The sequence below is a fragment of the Somniosus microcephalus genome, chromosome 4, assembly GCF_052327205.1.
Source record: "Somniosus microcephalus isolate GS21.2 chromosome 4, FLI_Smic_1.0, whole genome shotgun sequence".
Lineage (NCBI taxonomy): Eukaryota > Metazoa > Chordata > Chondrichthyes > Squaliformes > Somniosidae > Somniosus > Somniosus microcephalus.
This window is the reverse complement of record NC_140990.1, coordinates 241,334,457-241,348,507: the sequence shown is the minus strand read 5'-3', so window position 1 is coordinate 241,348,507 and position 14,051 is coordinate 241,334,457. Positions and strand designations below refer to the sequence as shown.

The 14,051-nt window shown below is 44.8% G+C and overlaps 1 protein-coding gene across 2 annotated transcripts in view; it reads right to left on the bottom strand.

The window, feature by feature from the left end:
- ccdc141 (coiled-coil domain containing 141) overlaps positions 1-14,051 on the bottom strand; it is a 285,891-nt gene that overhangs the window by 155,974 nt on the left and 115,866 nt on the right. For both annotated transcript variants that reach the window (XM_085986005.1, XM_085986004.1), the window contains one exon: positions 3,946-4,118. In XM_085986005.1, the coding sequence (XP_085842131.1) occupies positions 3,946-4,118 (173 nt within the window). The remainder of the gene's footprint in view (positions 1-3,945; positions 4,119-14,051) is intronic.

The window sequence follows — 14,051 nt, the reverse complement described above, 5'->3', positions numbered from 1 at the left end:
AAGTGGTACTTGGTAAAATAATGGGACTCAAGGCGGATAAATCCCCTGGACCTGATGGCTTGCATCCTAGGGTCTTGAGGAAAGTGGCGGTAGGGATTGTGGATGCATTGGTAATAATTTTCCAAAACTCCCTGGACTCAGCAAAGGTCCCGGCAGATTGGAAAACTGCTAATGTAACACCCTTATTTAAAAAGGGTAGTAGGCAGAAGGCTGGAAACTATAGACCTGTTAGCCTAACATCTGTGGTTGGTAATATGTTAGAGTCCATTATTAAGGAGACAGTAACGGGACATTTGGATAAACATAATTTAATAGGACAAACTCAGCATGGTTTCATGAAGGGGAAGTCATGTTTGACAAATTTGCTGGAGTTTTTTGAGGAAGTAACATACAGGGTGGATAAAGGGGAACCAGTGGACGTAGTGTATTTAGACTTCCAAAAGGCATTTGACAAGGTGCAACACAAAAGATTATTGCTCAAGATAAAAAAATCACGGGATTGGAGGTAATATTCTGGCGTGGGTGGAGGATTGGCTCTTTAACAGAAAGCAGAAAGTTGGGATAAATGGTTCGTTCTCAGATTGGCAACCAGTAACTAGTGGTGTTCCGCAGGGGTCAGTGCTGGGTCCCCAACTCTTTACAATCTATATTAACGATTTGGAGGAGGGGACCGAGTGTAACATATCAAAGTTTGCAGATGATACAAAGATGGGACGGAAAGTAGTGAGTGAGGAGGACATAAAAAACCTGCAAAGGGACATAGACAGGCTAAGTAAGTGGGCAGAGATTTGGCAGATGGAATACAATACTGGAAAGTGTGAGGTTATGCACTTTGGCAGGAAAAATCATAGAGCAAGTTATTATCTTAATGGCAAGAAACTGGAAAGTACTGTAGTACAAAGGGATCTGGGGGTCCTGGTGCACGAAACTCAAAAAGTTAGTATGCAGGTGCAGCAAGTGATTAAGAAGGCCAATGGAATGTTGGCTTTTATTGCTAGGGGGTTGGAATATAAAAACAGGGAGGTATTGCTGCAGTTGTACAAGGTATTGGTGAGGCCGCACCTGGAATACTGCATACAGTTTTGGTGTCCATACTTAAGAAAAGACATACTTGCTCTCGAGTCAGTACAAAGAAGGTTCACTCGGTTAATCCCGGGGATGAGGGGGTGGTCATATGAGGAGAGGTTGAGTAGATTGGGACTCTACTCATTGGAGTTCAGAAGAATGAGAGGCGATCTTATTGAAACATATAAGATTGTGAAGGGGCTTGATCGGGTGGATGCGGTGAGGATGTTCCCAATGATGGGTGAAACTAGAACTAGGGGGCATAATCTTAAAATAAGGGGCTGCTCTTTCAAAACTGAGATGAGGAGAAACTTCTTCACTCAGAGGGTGGTAGGTTTGTGGAATTTGCTGCCCCAGAAAGCTGTGGAAGCTACATCATTAAATAAATTTAAAACAGAAATAGATAGTTTCCTAGAAGTAAAGGGAATTAAGGGTTACGGGGAACGGGCAGGAAATTGGACATGTCTAGGTTCGGAATGGTCATGGCCCTGTGGGTAGTGGACTGGGCCCAGGGGCCGTGTAGCCTGGTTCTGCTCCTACTGTGTTCTAATTCTGTGTTAGATTTCAGGAGATGGTTTTATTCCTGTTCCTGGCTGGGGTGGAGATCGCCTTTACAGAAGGTAAGTACAGGTAGACTATCCTTTATCCGAAAACCTCGGGACCAGCCGTGTTTCGGTTTTCGGAAAATTTCGGATTTCGGAAGGTGGGTCGGCGGGGGTCCACGGGGGGGTCGGCGGGGGTCCGCGGTGGGGTCGGCGGGGGTCGGGGTCGGCGGGGGTCCGCGGGGGGGTCGGCGGGGGGGTCGGCGGGGGTCGGGGTCGGCGGGGGTCCGCGCAGTCGTGGCTTGTCCGTCGCTGCTAGCCTGGAATGCAATGAAGTTCCGCATTTCCACCAACAGGTCGTCATGCTCAGTCGGAACAGGGGCCGGCACCGCCGCGGGCTCAGAGCTCTCGTTGCTTTCGAGCCTTTGGAAGAGAGTCAGGTGGTTCCGCGGGGGTGTCGGCGGGGGGTCGTGCGCACGACTTACGCTGACCCTCTGCTCAGCGTAAGTCGGCGGGGGTCGGGGTCCGCGGGGGTCCGCGGGGGGGGTCGGCGGGGGTCGGCGGGGGGTCGTGCGCACGACTTATGCTGACCCTCTGCTCAGCGTAAGTCGTACGCCACTCTGGTCATGTCGTGCGCACGACTTACGCTGACTGAAAAAACCTTCGGTTTTTAGAGGGTTTCGGTTTTCGGAAGTTCGGATAAAGGGTAGTCTACCTGTACTGTAGAAAATATAGGGACAGAGTGATCTCCTGGAAGAATTTTGATCGCCTAGATGGGTCAGAGAGGAATTTCCCAGATTTTTTTCTCCCAAATTGGCCATTGGGTCTTTTATCTGGTTTTTCGCCTCTCCCGGGAGATCACAACATGGGTTCGGGTGGATGGAGAGTGATAGAAGATTTGAGGTTAGGATCAGATCAGCCATGATCTTATTGAATGGTGGAGCAGGCTCGAGGGGCCGACTGGCCTACTCCTGCTCCTATTTCTTATGTTCTTATGTTCTTATTTTCTGTTAACATGTTGTCAAACATTGAAATCTTTATTTTCAACACTGCCTTATTGTACAGATCTGTGCTCACCTTTGGAAGTCTTTGTGAGTTGCAGTGAATGGTGAGACATAACGGTATCCCTCGCAATGGTGATGAGTGTGAAAGGAATGGCCTGGTCATTGTAGGAATGCTTTATGGTGCTGGTGTGGGGTGGTGTTAACCTGGTGCATCATGTGGCAGCCAGGGTCAACAGCGTCAAGTGAAGTAAATCTGGCCATGGTGATGCCATCACTGGCCTCCCGGGCAGCAATGTGGTCGGGTGCGGATGCCCCATGTCCTGTGCAGCATCAGGTGATTGCGGAGAAGGTTGGTGATATTGTTGGTGATGTTGGTATGCCTGGTGATTTTGGTGTTGGGGCTGATCGTGGAGGGATTCAGAGGACCAAGGTGAGATTTTTTCAAGGTTACCAATGTTACTGGAATAGATGGCAGCTGAAGTTGAGATGACAGAAGCGATCTGTCAATGGTGAGAGAGCTTGCAGTGGATGGAGATTTTACTCCAAACAGTTCCAAACTGCATACAGCTCAAAAGTGTCTTCCAGGTCCTGAAGGCTCAAGCTCCTGGCATTGGAAAGTGATCAGCTGTGAAATGGCAGCTTTCAGACCACTTTTGCAGCTGTCACCTATTCACAGCAATGGGGAGACATAGAGAACCAGACCTACTTACCTGACATGATCTCCTAACACTGGGAATCCTGTTAAAAATGTGGGAAAATAGAAAAAGGCTGGCAAAATAGTAGTTAACAAGCACTTAACAAGCAGTTAACTACCTTAAATGCCTCACCCTGCTGTTCTGAAATTGCAGACCCAACACTTTGGAAACTTACATAGAGGCTGATTCGTGACGGGTTCCCAACCCGCTGTCAATCATTTCGAATTTAACTGCTGACCCACCTCCAAACCCACCCTCTTAGCGCCGGCAAAATCACGGCCATTGAATCAGTTTGCTGGGAGGCAAAGTATTATCAACTAATATCAGAGACGCAAGTCATTTAAGATGTAGAACACAACATTGAAACTTGATAACTTGCTAACATCGGCATGGCAAAGTAGATTTCATAACCTTTGTTGAAAAATATGCAGGAAACCAAAAAAAAATTATGTTTTAAAATTAATTTTCACACGTGACTATTTTCTAATGCAGTTTTAATTCCTTGTTTAATTTATCGAAGATGTGCAAAATGTCATTAAAACTGCTGTATCTGTAAGGAATTGGCCAGTCATTGATTTCGTACACAAGGTGGAATTTTATGTATTCTTTGCGCAATATATACTGGAGTCCATTCCCTACCTTTGGGGATCGACTTTACTCAGTAGAAGTTGTCCCTTCAGTAGGGCATCTGAAGTTGCATCTTTGATCGCCTGGCACAGAGAATTATGTTCTTTAGAGAGTTCCGGCAAGCACAGAGACTTAAAATTAAGGTGTTTCAGATGACTCTCTATGCCTCCCAGTACATCAAACCCCTGTCAATAGAAACAAAGCATAACGTTACTAAATCACCTTGTAATTTGTGTCATGACTGCATACAACAAACATTTACAAATCAGACAGCATCCAGTTAATGTGGAAAATAACTGGATGTTATCTGGTGTCTACAGGCCTGGATGGTTGCTGTTAAGCAGCTCCTTTACATTTTCTCGTGAATTTTAGTAGACAATAATGATTAAAATTGAGGGCCATAAGAAAGCCTTTAATGGCTAAAGGCCATTCAACACATTAGTAGCACTTAAGAAAGCATGTAATGGGTAAAGGCCATTCAGCTATCAAGCCCTCTACTTCCATGATCCACACATGACTACCTCCTTGTGATTCCACTTGTGGGGAAGAGCAAAACTAGAGGCCATCAATATAAGATAGTCACCAAGAAATCAAATAGGGAATTCAGAAGGAACTTCTTTACCCAGAGAGTGGTGAGAATGTGGAACTCGCTTCCACAGGGAGTGGTTGAAGTGAATAGTATAGATGCATTTACGGGGAGGCTAGATAAGCATATGCGGGAGAAGGGAATAGAGAGTTATGCTGATAGAGTTAGATGAGGAAAGACAGGAGGAGGCTTGAATGGAGCCTAAACGCTGACATGGACTGATTGGGCCGAATGGCTGTTTCTGTGCTGAATATCCTATGTAATCCTATGAATCATTTTGCTTTAACTACTTTATTTTGTAGATTATAGATATACTTTCAATTTTATGGGTTTTTTGTGGGGGGTGGGGAGAAGAAAAATGTCACTTTTCTGTTCAGATCCAGCTTGATTCCAGGTGGAATCACAAGGAAAATCCAACCCCAGGAGTCTTATAGACTTGTGCAATTGTTCACACCGACTCTCTTAACTCCCACAGGTACCAAATGCAGCCCAAATCCAGTGCTCAAATGGGATCACTCCTTCCCCCTTCCCACTCCACCTCTGTGCTGTAGAAATGAGGGATGAGACTGATCCCTAGTGTCAGAGGACTGAGCTATGAAAAAAACTCAATGAATGAAATAGAACAGGTCAAATGGCCCTCTTCATCAATGCCTATCTTGTGATCTTGTTAACTTTGTCCAAGGCATGTCTGAGCACATGAAAGAATAACATAAACAACAACTTGCTCTTATATGGCGCCATTAACCTAGTAAAATGTCCCAAGGCGCTTCACAGGAACGTTATCAGACAAAATTTGACATCAAAACAAATAAGAAGATATTAGGACAAGTGACCAAAAGTATGGTCGAAGAGGTAGGTATTAAGAAGCACCTTAAAGGAAGAGAGAGAGGTAGAGGTGGAGATTTAGGACGGGAATTCCAGTGCTTGGGGCCGAGACAGCTGAAGGCAATGGTGGGGCGAAGAAAATCAGGGATGCACAAAAGGCCAGATTGGAAGAAGGCAGAGTTCTCAGAGGGTTGTAGGGCTGGAAGGGGTTACTGAGATAGGGAAGGGTAAGACCATGGCAAGATTTGAACACAAGGATGAGAATTTTAAATTTGAGGCGTTGCTGAACCAGGAACAAATGTAGGTCAGTGAGCACAGGGGTGATGGGAGAACGGATGGTGTGAGTTAGGATAGAGTTAGGATAACATAGGAAGGCACATAGGAACAGGAGTAGGCCATCCAGCCCCTCGAGCCTGTTCCGCCATTCAATTAAATCATGGCTGCTCTGTATCTCAACTCCATTTACCCTTAACAAACAAAAGTCTATCAATCTCAATTTGAAATTTTCAATTGACCTAGTTTTAACAGCTTTTTGGGGAGAGAATTCCAGATTTCCACTACCCTTTCTGTGATGAAGTGCTTCCTGACATCATCCCTGAACAGCCTAGCTCTAATTGTAAGGTTATGCCCCCTTGTTCTGAACTCCCCCACCAGAGGAAATAGTTTCTTTCTAGTTACTCTATCAAACCTTTTAATCGTCTTAAACACCTGAATTAGATCAACCTTTAATCTTCTATATTCAAGGGAATACAGGCCTAGTCTTACCTGTCCTCATAATTTAACCCTTTTAGGGTATAATTGTGGTGAATCTACGCTGCAGCTCCTCCAAGACCAATATATCCTTCCTGAGGTGCAATGCCCAGTATTGAACGCAGTTCTCCAGATGCGCTCTAACCAGAGCTTTATACAACTGTAGCATAACTTCCAACCCTTTGTATTCCACCCCCTTGAGATAAAGGCGAGCATTATATTAGCCTTGTAAATTATTTTTTGTCCCTGTTCACTAGCTTTTAGTGATTTCTATACATGGACTCCTAAATCTCTCTGCTGTTCCACAGTTCCTAGTTTTTCACCATTGAGAAAAATTAGCTAGTTGAAAATCTCAGAGACTCCCCTTGTGGAATAAACAAACGCCTCATGACTCTATGGCTCACCCTAGCCCAGTACCAGTGCACTACAATCATCAGTGCGTACGCCCCAACACTGGAAGACACAGATGAAACCAAAGAGGAATTCTACTCCAGCCTCGAACAATCCCTGTCCCGAGTCCCAACGGGCGACAAGCTGATCCTCCTTGGTGACTTCAATGCCAGAGTTGGAAAGGACACAGACCTCTGTGGAGGTGTGATCGGCAGAGAGGGGGTAGGGAAAGGCAACTCCAACAGTACCCTCCTCCTAATGAAATGCTTAGAACATGGCCTTGTCATAACCAACACCTTGTTCTGTCAGAGAGACAAGTTCATGGCAACACCCTTGCTCCAAGCACTGGCATCTGCTGGACTACATCATCGTCCAAGCGATGGACCGCAAGGACATCCGCATCACCTGTGTCATGACAGGAGCTGACAACTGCTGGATAGACCACCGCCTAATCCACTCTGTCATCTCCATCAACGTAGCCCCAAAACAGCGGTGGCAACAGAAGCAATGCCGCAGGAAAATCAACGCTGGAGTACTCAAAGACCCTGCTAAAAAGCCCTAATCAGCCTGCGCCTCACAACCAACCTGACGACTCCCAGTGATTCAGAGACACAGAGTGTCCACAGTGCCTGGTCTGCACTCAAGGCCTCCATAATCAGCACCTGTGAAGAGACGCTCGACCAGGAAACACCAAGACTGGTTCGACGAGAACGACCAGGAGATCCAGGAGCTAATAAGCCACAAGCGCAAAGCATTCCTGATCTGGAAACAGCAACAGAACTCGAGAGCAAGAAAGCAGCTCTACAGACGCCTGAAGGCCGAGGTCCAACAAAAAACTCGCGGCCTAAAGAACAGATGGTGGGTGGAGAAAGCGCAGGAGATCCAGCAGCTAGCCGACAACCACGATGTGCGTGGATTCTTTAGCGCAGTCAAGACCACCTATGGCCCAAGCACCCAAGGTTCTACCCCACTGTGGGCCAAGAACGGAGAGGTACTCAAGGACAGAGAGGCAGTCAGTGCCGGCTAGAAGGAGCACTTCGAAGATCTCCTTAACCGAGACTCTGTCTTTGACGCGAGTGTCCTCAACTCCATCCAGCAGCATGCTACCCACCACCACCTCAGCACAACCCCAGCCCAGCATGAGGTTGAAAAGGCCATCTGACAACTGAAGAACAACAAGGCCTCAGGAGCAGATGGAATCCCCGCCGAGGTGTTAAAACATGGCAGAGAAGCACTATTGGCGTGAATACATGAACTCATTTCTCTTATTTGGAAGGAGGAGAGCATGCCAGGGGATCTCAGAGATGCTGTAATCGTGACCATCTTCAAGAAAGATGACAAGTTCAATTGTAATTACAGAGGAGTCTCCCTGCTGTCTGTCACAGGGAAAGTCATTGCAAGAATCCTCCTCAATCGCCTTTTCCCAGTGGCTGAAGAGCTCCTCCCAGAGTCGCAATGCGGATTCCGCCCACTAAGGGGCACAATGGACATGATCTTCACCGCGTGTCAACTACAAGAGAAATGCAGAGAACAGCACCAACTGCTGTACATGGCCTTCTTTGACCTCACATAGGCCTTTGACACCATCAACTGTGAGGGATTATGGAGTATCCTCCTCAAATTCGGCTGCCCTCAAAAGTTTGTCACCATCCTCTGCCTACTTCACGATGACATGCAAGCCATGATCCTGACCAATGGATCCACCACAGACCCAATTCATGTACGGACCAGGGTCAAGCAAGGCTGTGCCATCGCACCAACGCTATTCTCGATCTTCCTGGTTGTAATGCTCCATCTCACCCTCAGTAAGCTCCCCGCTGGCGTGGAGTTAATCTACAGAACAAACGGGAAACTGTTCAACCTCCGTCACCTCCAGTCCCGATCCAAGGTCGTTCCATCCTCTGTCATTGAATTACAGTATGCAGACGACGCTTGCGTCTGCGCACACTCTGAAGCCGAACTCCAAACCATCGTCAACACCTTCACCAAAGCGTATGAGAGCATGGGCCTTACACTAAACATCCGTAAGACAAAGGTCCTCTACCAACCTGCCCCCGCCACACAGTACTGCCTCCCTGATTATCAAAATCCACGATGAGGCCTTGGACAACGTGGCCCACTTTCCATACCTTGGGAGCCTACTGTCAACAAGGGCAGACATCGATGATGAAGTCCAACACTGCCTTCAGTGTGTTAATGCAGCCTTCGGTCGCTTGAGGAAGAGAGTGTTTGAAGACCAGGACCTCAAACCCAGCACCAAGCTCATGGTCTACAGAGCAGTAGTGATACCCACTCTCCTGTATGCTTCAGAGACATGGACCATGTACAAAAGGCACCTCAAAGCACTGGAGTGGTACCATCAACGCTGCCTCCGCAAGATCCTGCAAATTCATTGGCAGGATAGGCGCACCATCGTCAGTGTTCTCGCTCAGGCCAACATCCACAGCATCGAAGCTTTGACCATGCTCGATCAGCTCCGATGGATGGGCCACATCGTCCACATGCCTGATACGAGACTCCCAAAACAAGCGCTTTACTCGGAGCTCCGATATGGCAAGAGAGCCCCAGGTGGGCAGAGGAAACGCTTCAAGGACACCCTCAAAGCTTCCTTGAAAAAGTGCAACATCCGCACCGACACCTGGGAACCCCTGGCCCAAGACCGCACAAAGTGGAGGAGAAGCATCCGGGAAGGCGCCGAATACCTCGAGTCTCTTCGCCAGGAGCAAGCGCAAGCCAAGCGCAAACAGCGGAATGAGCGCATGTCAACTCAAGCACCCCACCCACCTGCCCCTTCAACCACCATCTGCCCCACCTGTGACAGAGACTGTAGGTCCCACATTGGACTCATCGGTCACCTGAGAACTCATTTTTAGTGTGGAAGCAAGTCATCCTCGGTTCCGAGGGACTGCCTAAGAAGAAGAATACTCCAGATGCGCTCTAACCAGAGCTTTATACAACTATAGCATAATTTCCACCCCTTTGTATTCCACCCCCTTGAGATAAATGTTAGCATTATATTAGCCTTCTAAATTATTTTTTGTCCCTGTTCACTAGTTTTTAGTGATTTCTGTACATGGACTCCTAAATCTCTCTGCTCTTCTACAGTCCCTAGTTTGTCACCATTTAGAAAATACACTGATCCATCTTTCTTAGGTCCAAAGTGGTTGACCTTACACTTGCCCACAATGAACTACAACTGCCACAGTTTTGCCCACTCATTTAATCTATCAATGTCCCTTTGCAACTTTCCGCTACCATCTACACTACTTATTGTACCACCTAACTTAATGTCAGCAGCAAACTTGGATATATGGCTCTCAATTCCTTCATCAAAGTCGCTGATAAACATAGTGAAAAGCTGAGGCCCCAGTACAGATCCCTGGTGGACACCACTAGTCAAATCCTGCCAATTGGAGCACATACCCATTATCCCTACTCTCTGTCTCCTACATCCTAATCAATTCCATACCCATGTCAATAGATTGCCTCCAATTCCATGCATTTTCATTTTTGCTAACAGCCTCTTATGTGCAACCTTATCAAATAAGAACATATGAAATAGGAGCAGGAGTAGGCCATATGGCCCCATGAGCCTACTCTGCCATTTAATAAGATCATGGCTGATCTTCTACCTCAACTACACTTTCCCGCCCTATCCCCATATCCCTCAATTCCCTTAGTCTCCAAAAATCTATCGATCTCAATCTTGAATATACTCAACAACTGAGCAGCCACACCCTCTGGGGTAGAGAATTCCAAAGATTTTCAACCCTCTGAGTGAAGAAATTTCTCCTCATTTCAGTCCTAAATGGCCGACCCCTTATCCTGAGACCCCTAGTTCTAGACTCTCCAGCCAGGGGAAACAGTCTCTCAGCATCTACCCTATCAAGCCCTCTAAGAATTTTATATGTTTCAATGAAAACACCTCTCATTCTTCTAAAACTCCAGAGAATATAGACCCATTCTACGCAATCTCTCCTCATAGGACAACCCTCTCATCTCAGGAATCAATCTAGTGAACCTTTGTTGCACCCCCTCTAGGGCAAATATATCCTTCCTTAGGTAAGGAGACCAAAACTGTATACAGTACTCTAGGTGTGGTCTCACCAAAGCCCTATATAATTGCAGTAAGACTTCCTTACTCTTAAACTCCAACCTCCTTGCAATAAAGACCAACATACATTTGCCTTGCTAATTGCTTGCTGTAACTGCATGCTAACTTTCTGTGCTTCATGCACAAGGACATAACAACATTTACTAGTCTCTCACCTTTTAAAAAATATTCTGGTTTTCCATTCTTCCTACCAAAGTGGATCATTTCATATTTCCCCACGATACTCCATCTGCCACCTTCTTGCCCATTGTAACCTGTCTACATCCCTTTGCAGCCTCTTGTGTCCTCCTCACAGCTTACTTTCCCACCTAGCTTTGTATCATAACTAAACTTGGATACATTACACTCAGTCCCCTCATCCAAGTCATTGATATAGATCGTAAATAGCTGAGGCCCAAGCACTGATCCTTGCAATACCTCACTAGTTACAACCTGCCAAGCTGAAAATTACCTTTTTATTCCTGGTCTCTGTTTTCTGTCTGTTAACCAATCCCCTATCGAAGCTAATATATTACCCCAATCCCATGAGCCCTAATCTTGTGTAACAACCTCTTGATAAGGTGTAACAACACCTTATTGAATGCCTTTTGAAAATCCAAATCTACCACATTCACTGGTTCCCCCTTATCTATCCTGCTAGTTACATCCTCAAAAAAGTCTAATAGGTTTGTCAAACATGATTTCTCTTTCATAAAACTGTGTTGACTCTGCCTTCTGGAAGTCCATATAAATAGCATTCCCTTATCTACCATGTTAGTAACCTCCTCAAAAAATTCAACTAGGTTGGTTAGACATGACTTACCATTTACAAATCCACGCTGCCTCTCTCTGATCAGTTCATATTTGTCCTCGTGCTCAGTCGCTCTGTCCCTAATAACAGATTCCAGTAACTTCCCACAACAGATATTAGACTAATAGATTTATAACGTCCTGCTTTCTCTCTCCCATCCTTCTTAAATAATGAAGTGACATTCGCAATTTTCCAATCCAATGGGACAATTCCTGAATCAAGAGACTTTTAGAAGATCATGACTAAAGCATCTACAATTTCCTTACCTACTTCTTTTAATACCCTGTGATAGAAATCATCAGGTCCTGGAGATTTGTCAATCTTCAGTCTCATTATTTTCTCGATTACCATTTAAAAAAATTATATTAAATCTAGTAAGTTCCTCTCATTAATTTATTTTTATTTTTCCTCATATCTCTGTTACTATGGTAGTAAATGCATTATATAAATGCAAGTTCTTTCTTTATATGTCAAATGAAGGTGTGCGTGCACACATAAGAGAATGTGATTCAGCTGTTTAGATTTGTACTGTGGAATAAGTTGGTGTTGTGATATTGTTCTCAATTTTTTTTGTCAGTCTTTTTAGTATCTATCTCCACTTAATGAATTCCTCCTCCAGTTTCTCAAATCTGCATTAGACTTAGTGTACTGGTAGAGGAAACCGGATTGTTTCTTAAGAAGAACCTGATATTGTGGAGATAGCTGTAATGACCTTTAGGTTTACAGTGGATGGAAGAAAGCAATTCCCTCCATAGTGTTTATGGCCATTCTAAAACATTTACTTTATTGCGGGAGTATTGCAGCCTAAGTTTCAGCACTGGAGAGAAGCCGTTGAAAATCTTGATGTGAAATTGTGCTGATTAATTCATCCCTGGAGCAGTCAGCCACAGAAATGTTGATCTTCAGCCTTATTGGCCAGACCGAGCCATACCTCCCGACAGTGCGGCCAAGTGTCAATTTGGAATTACTGTGCGCCTGCAGGGTGGACACATGAGTAGTGCATTAAATAGAGTAGACATCTTCCCTATCATGCAAATAACCTTGGCCCTGAGCTTTGGGGAAGGGTCATTACTGGGGTAGATGGGTGGGCAGAAGTCCTGCCTCACCTGACTTCCAGCAGCGCAGCCGCAGAACAGGACTTTCTGGGCTTTGTCTTGTCTTCTGGATGAGTTAACAGTTCCAGTAACTTTGGCTTCCAGTTTTAATCAAGAGTCCTGTATTTTCTATTATATTAGTAATGAATAATTGTGACTTATGAAGTATGCTGTTCCTCTTTCTATTATGTGTGATTTTCCAAACTCGATTTTGATTAAACTCGCTGAAATCACAAGGGTTGAGAATGAGCTTTGAAGGGTAATATATAAAATTATTTAATTTGTTCTGTAAGCATATGCATATCATGCATGGCAGGATTTTTCAGAATGATTAATCAGAAATGTCAGGAAGGGCACATCACAAATATACTTCAATTTTTCCAAATTAGTTATTTATGTAAAATAGAAATGTAGCATAGTATACCATGCAAAAACAAATCAGAACTTCAAGAACAAAACACTTTGAAAGTATACATTATTACATTTAATAATCCAAGGAGAGGACATATAATTTGGCTAGAAAAAGCAGCAAACCTAAGGATTAGGAGCAGTTTAGGATTCAGCAAAGGAGGACAAAGGGATTAATTAAGAGGGGGAAAATAGATTATGAGAGTAAGCTTGCAGGGAACATAAAAACTGACTGTAAAAGCTTCTATAGATATGTGAATTGAAAAAGATTGGTAAAGTCAAGAGTAGGTCCCTTGCAGTCAGAATCAGGGGAATTTATAATGGGGAACTAAGAAGTGCCAGACCAATTAAATACATACTTTGGTTCTGTCTTCACAAAGGAGGACACAAATAACCTCCCAGAGATGTCAGGGAACATAGGGTCTAATGAGAGCGAGGAATTGAATGAAATCAGTATTTGTAGGGAAATTATGTTAGGGAAATTGACGGGATTGAAGGCCGATAAATCCTCATGGCCTGATAATCTACATCCTAGGGTACCTAAGGAAGTGGCCCTAGAAATAGTAGATGCATTGCTGGTCATCTTCCAAAATTCTATAGACTCTGGAACAGTTCCCATGGATTGGAGGATAGCTAATGTAACACCACTATTTAAAAAAGGTGGTAGAGAGAAAACGGGGAATTATAGACCGGTAAGCCTGATATCGGTAGTGGGGAAAATGCTAGAGTCCATTATAAAAGATGTAATAGCAGAGCACTTGGAAAACAGTCAACATGGATTTACAAAAGGTAAATCATGCTTGAATAATCTACTGGAATTTTTTGAAGATGTAACTGGTAGAATAGATAAGGGAGAACCAGTGGATGTGGTGTATTTGGACTTTCAGAAGGCTTTCGATAAGGTCCCACATAAGAGATTAGCGTGTAAAGTTAAAGCACATGGGATTGGGGGCAAGGTACTGGCTTGGATAGAGAACTGGTTGGCAGACAAGAAGCAAAGAGTTGGAATAAATGGGTCTTTTTCCAAGTGGCAGACAGTGACTAGTGGGGTACCACAGGGATTGGTGCTAGGACCCCAGCTATTCACAATATATATTAATGATCTAGACGAGGGAACTAGATGTAATATCTCCAAGTTTGCAGATAACACAAAGCTGGGAG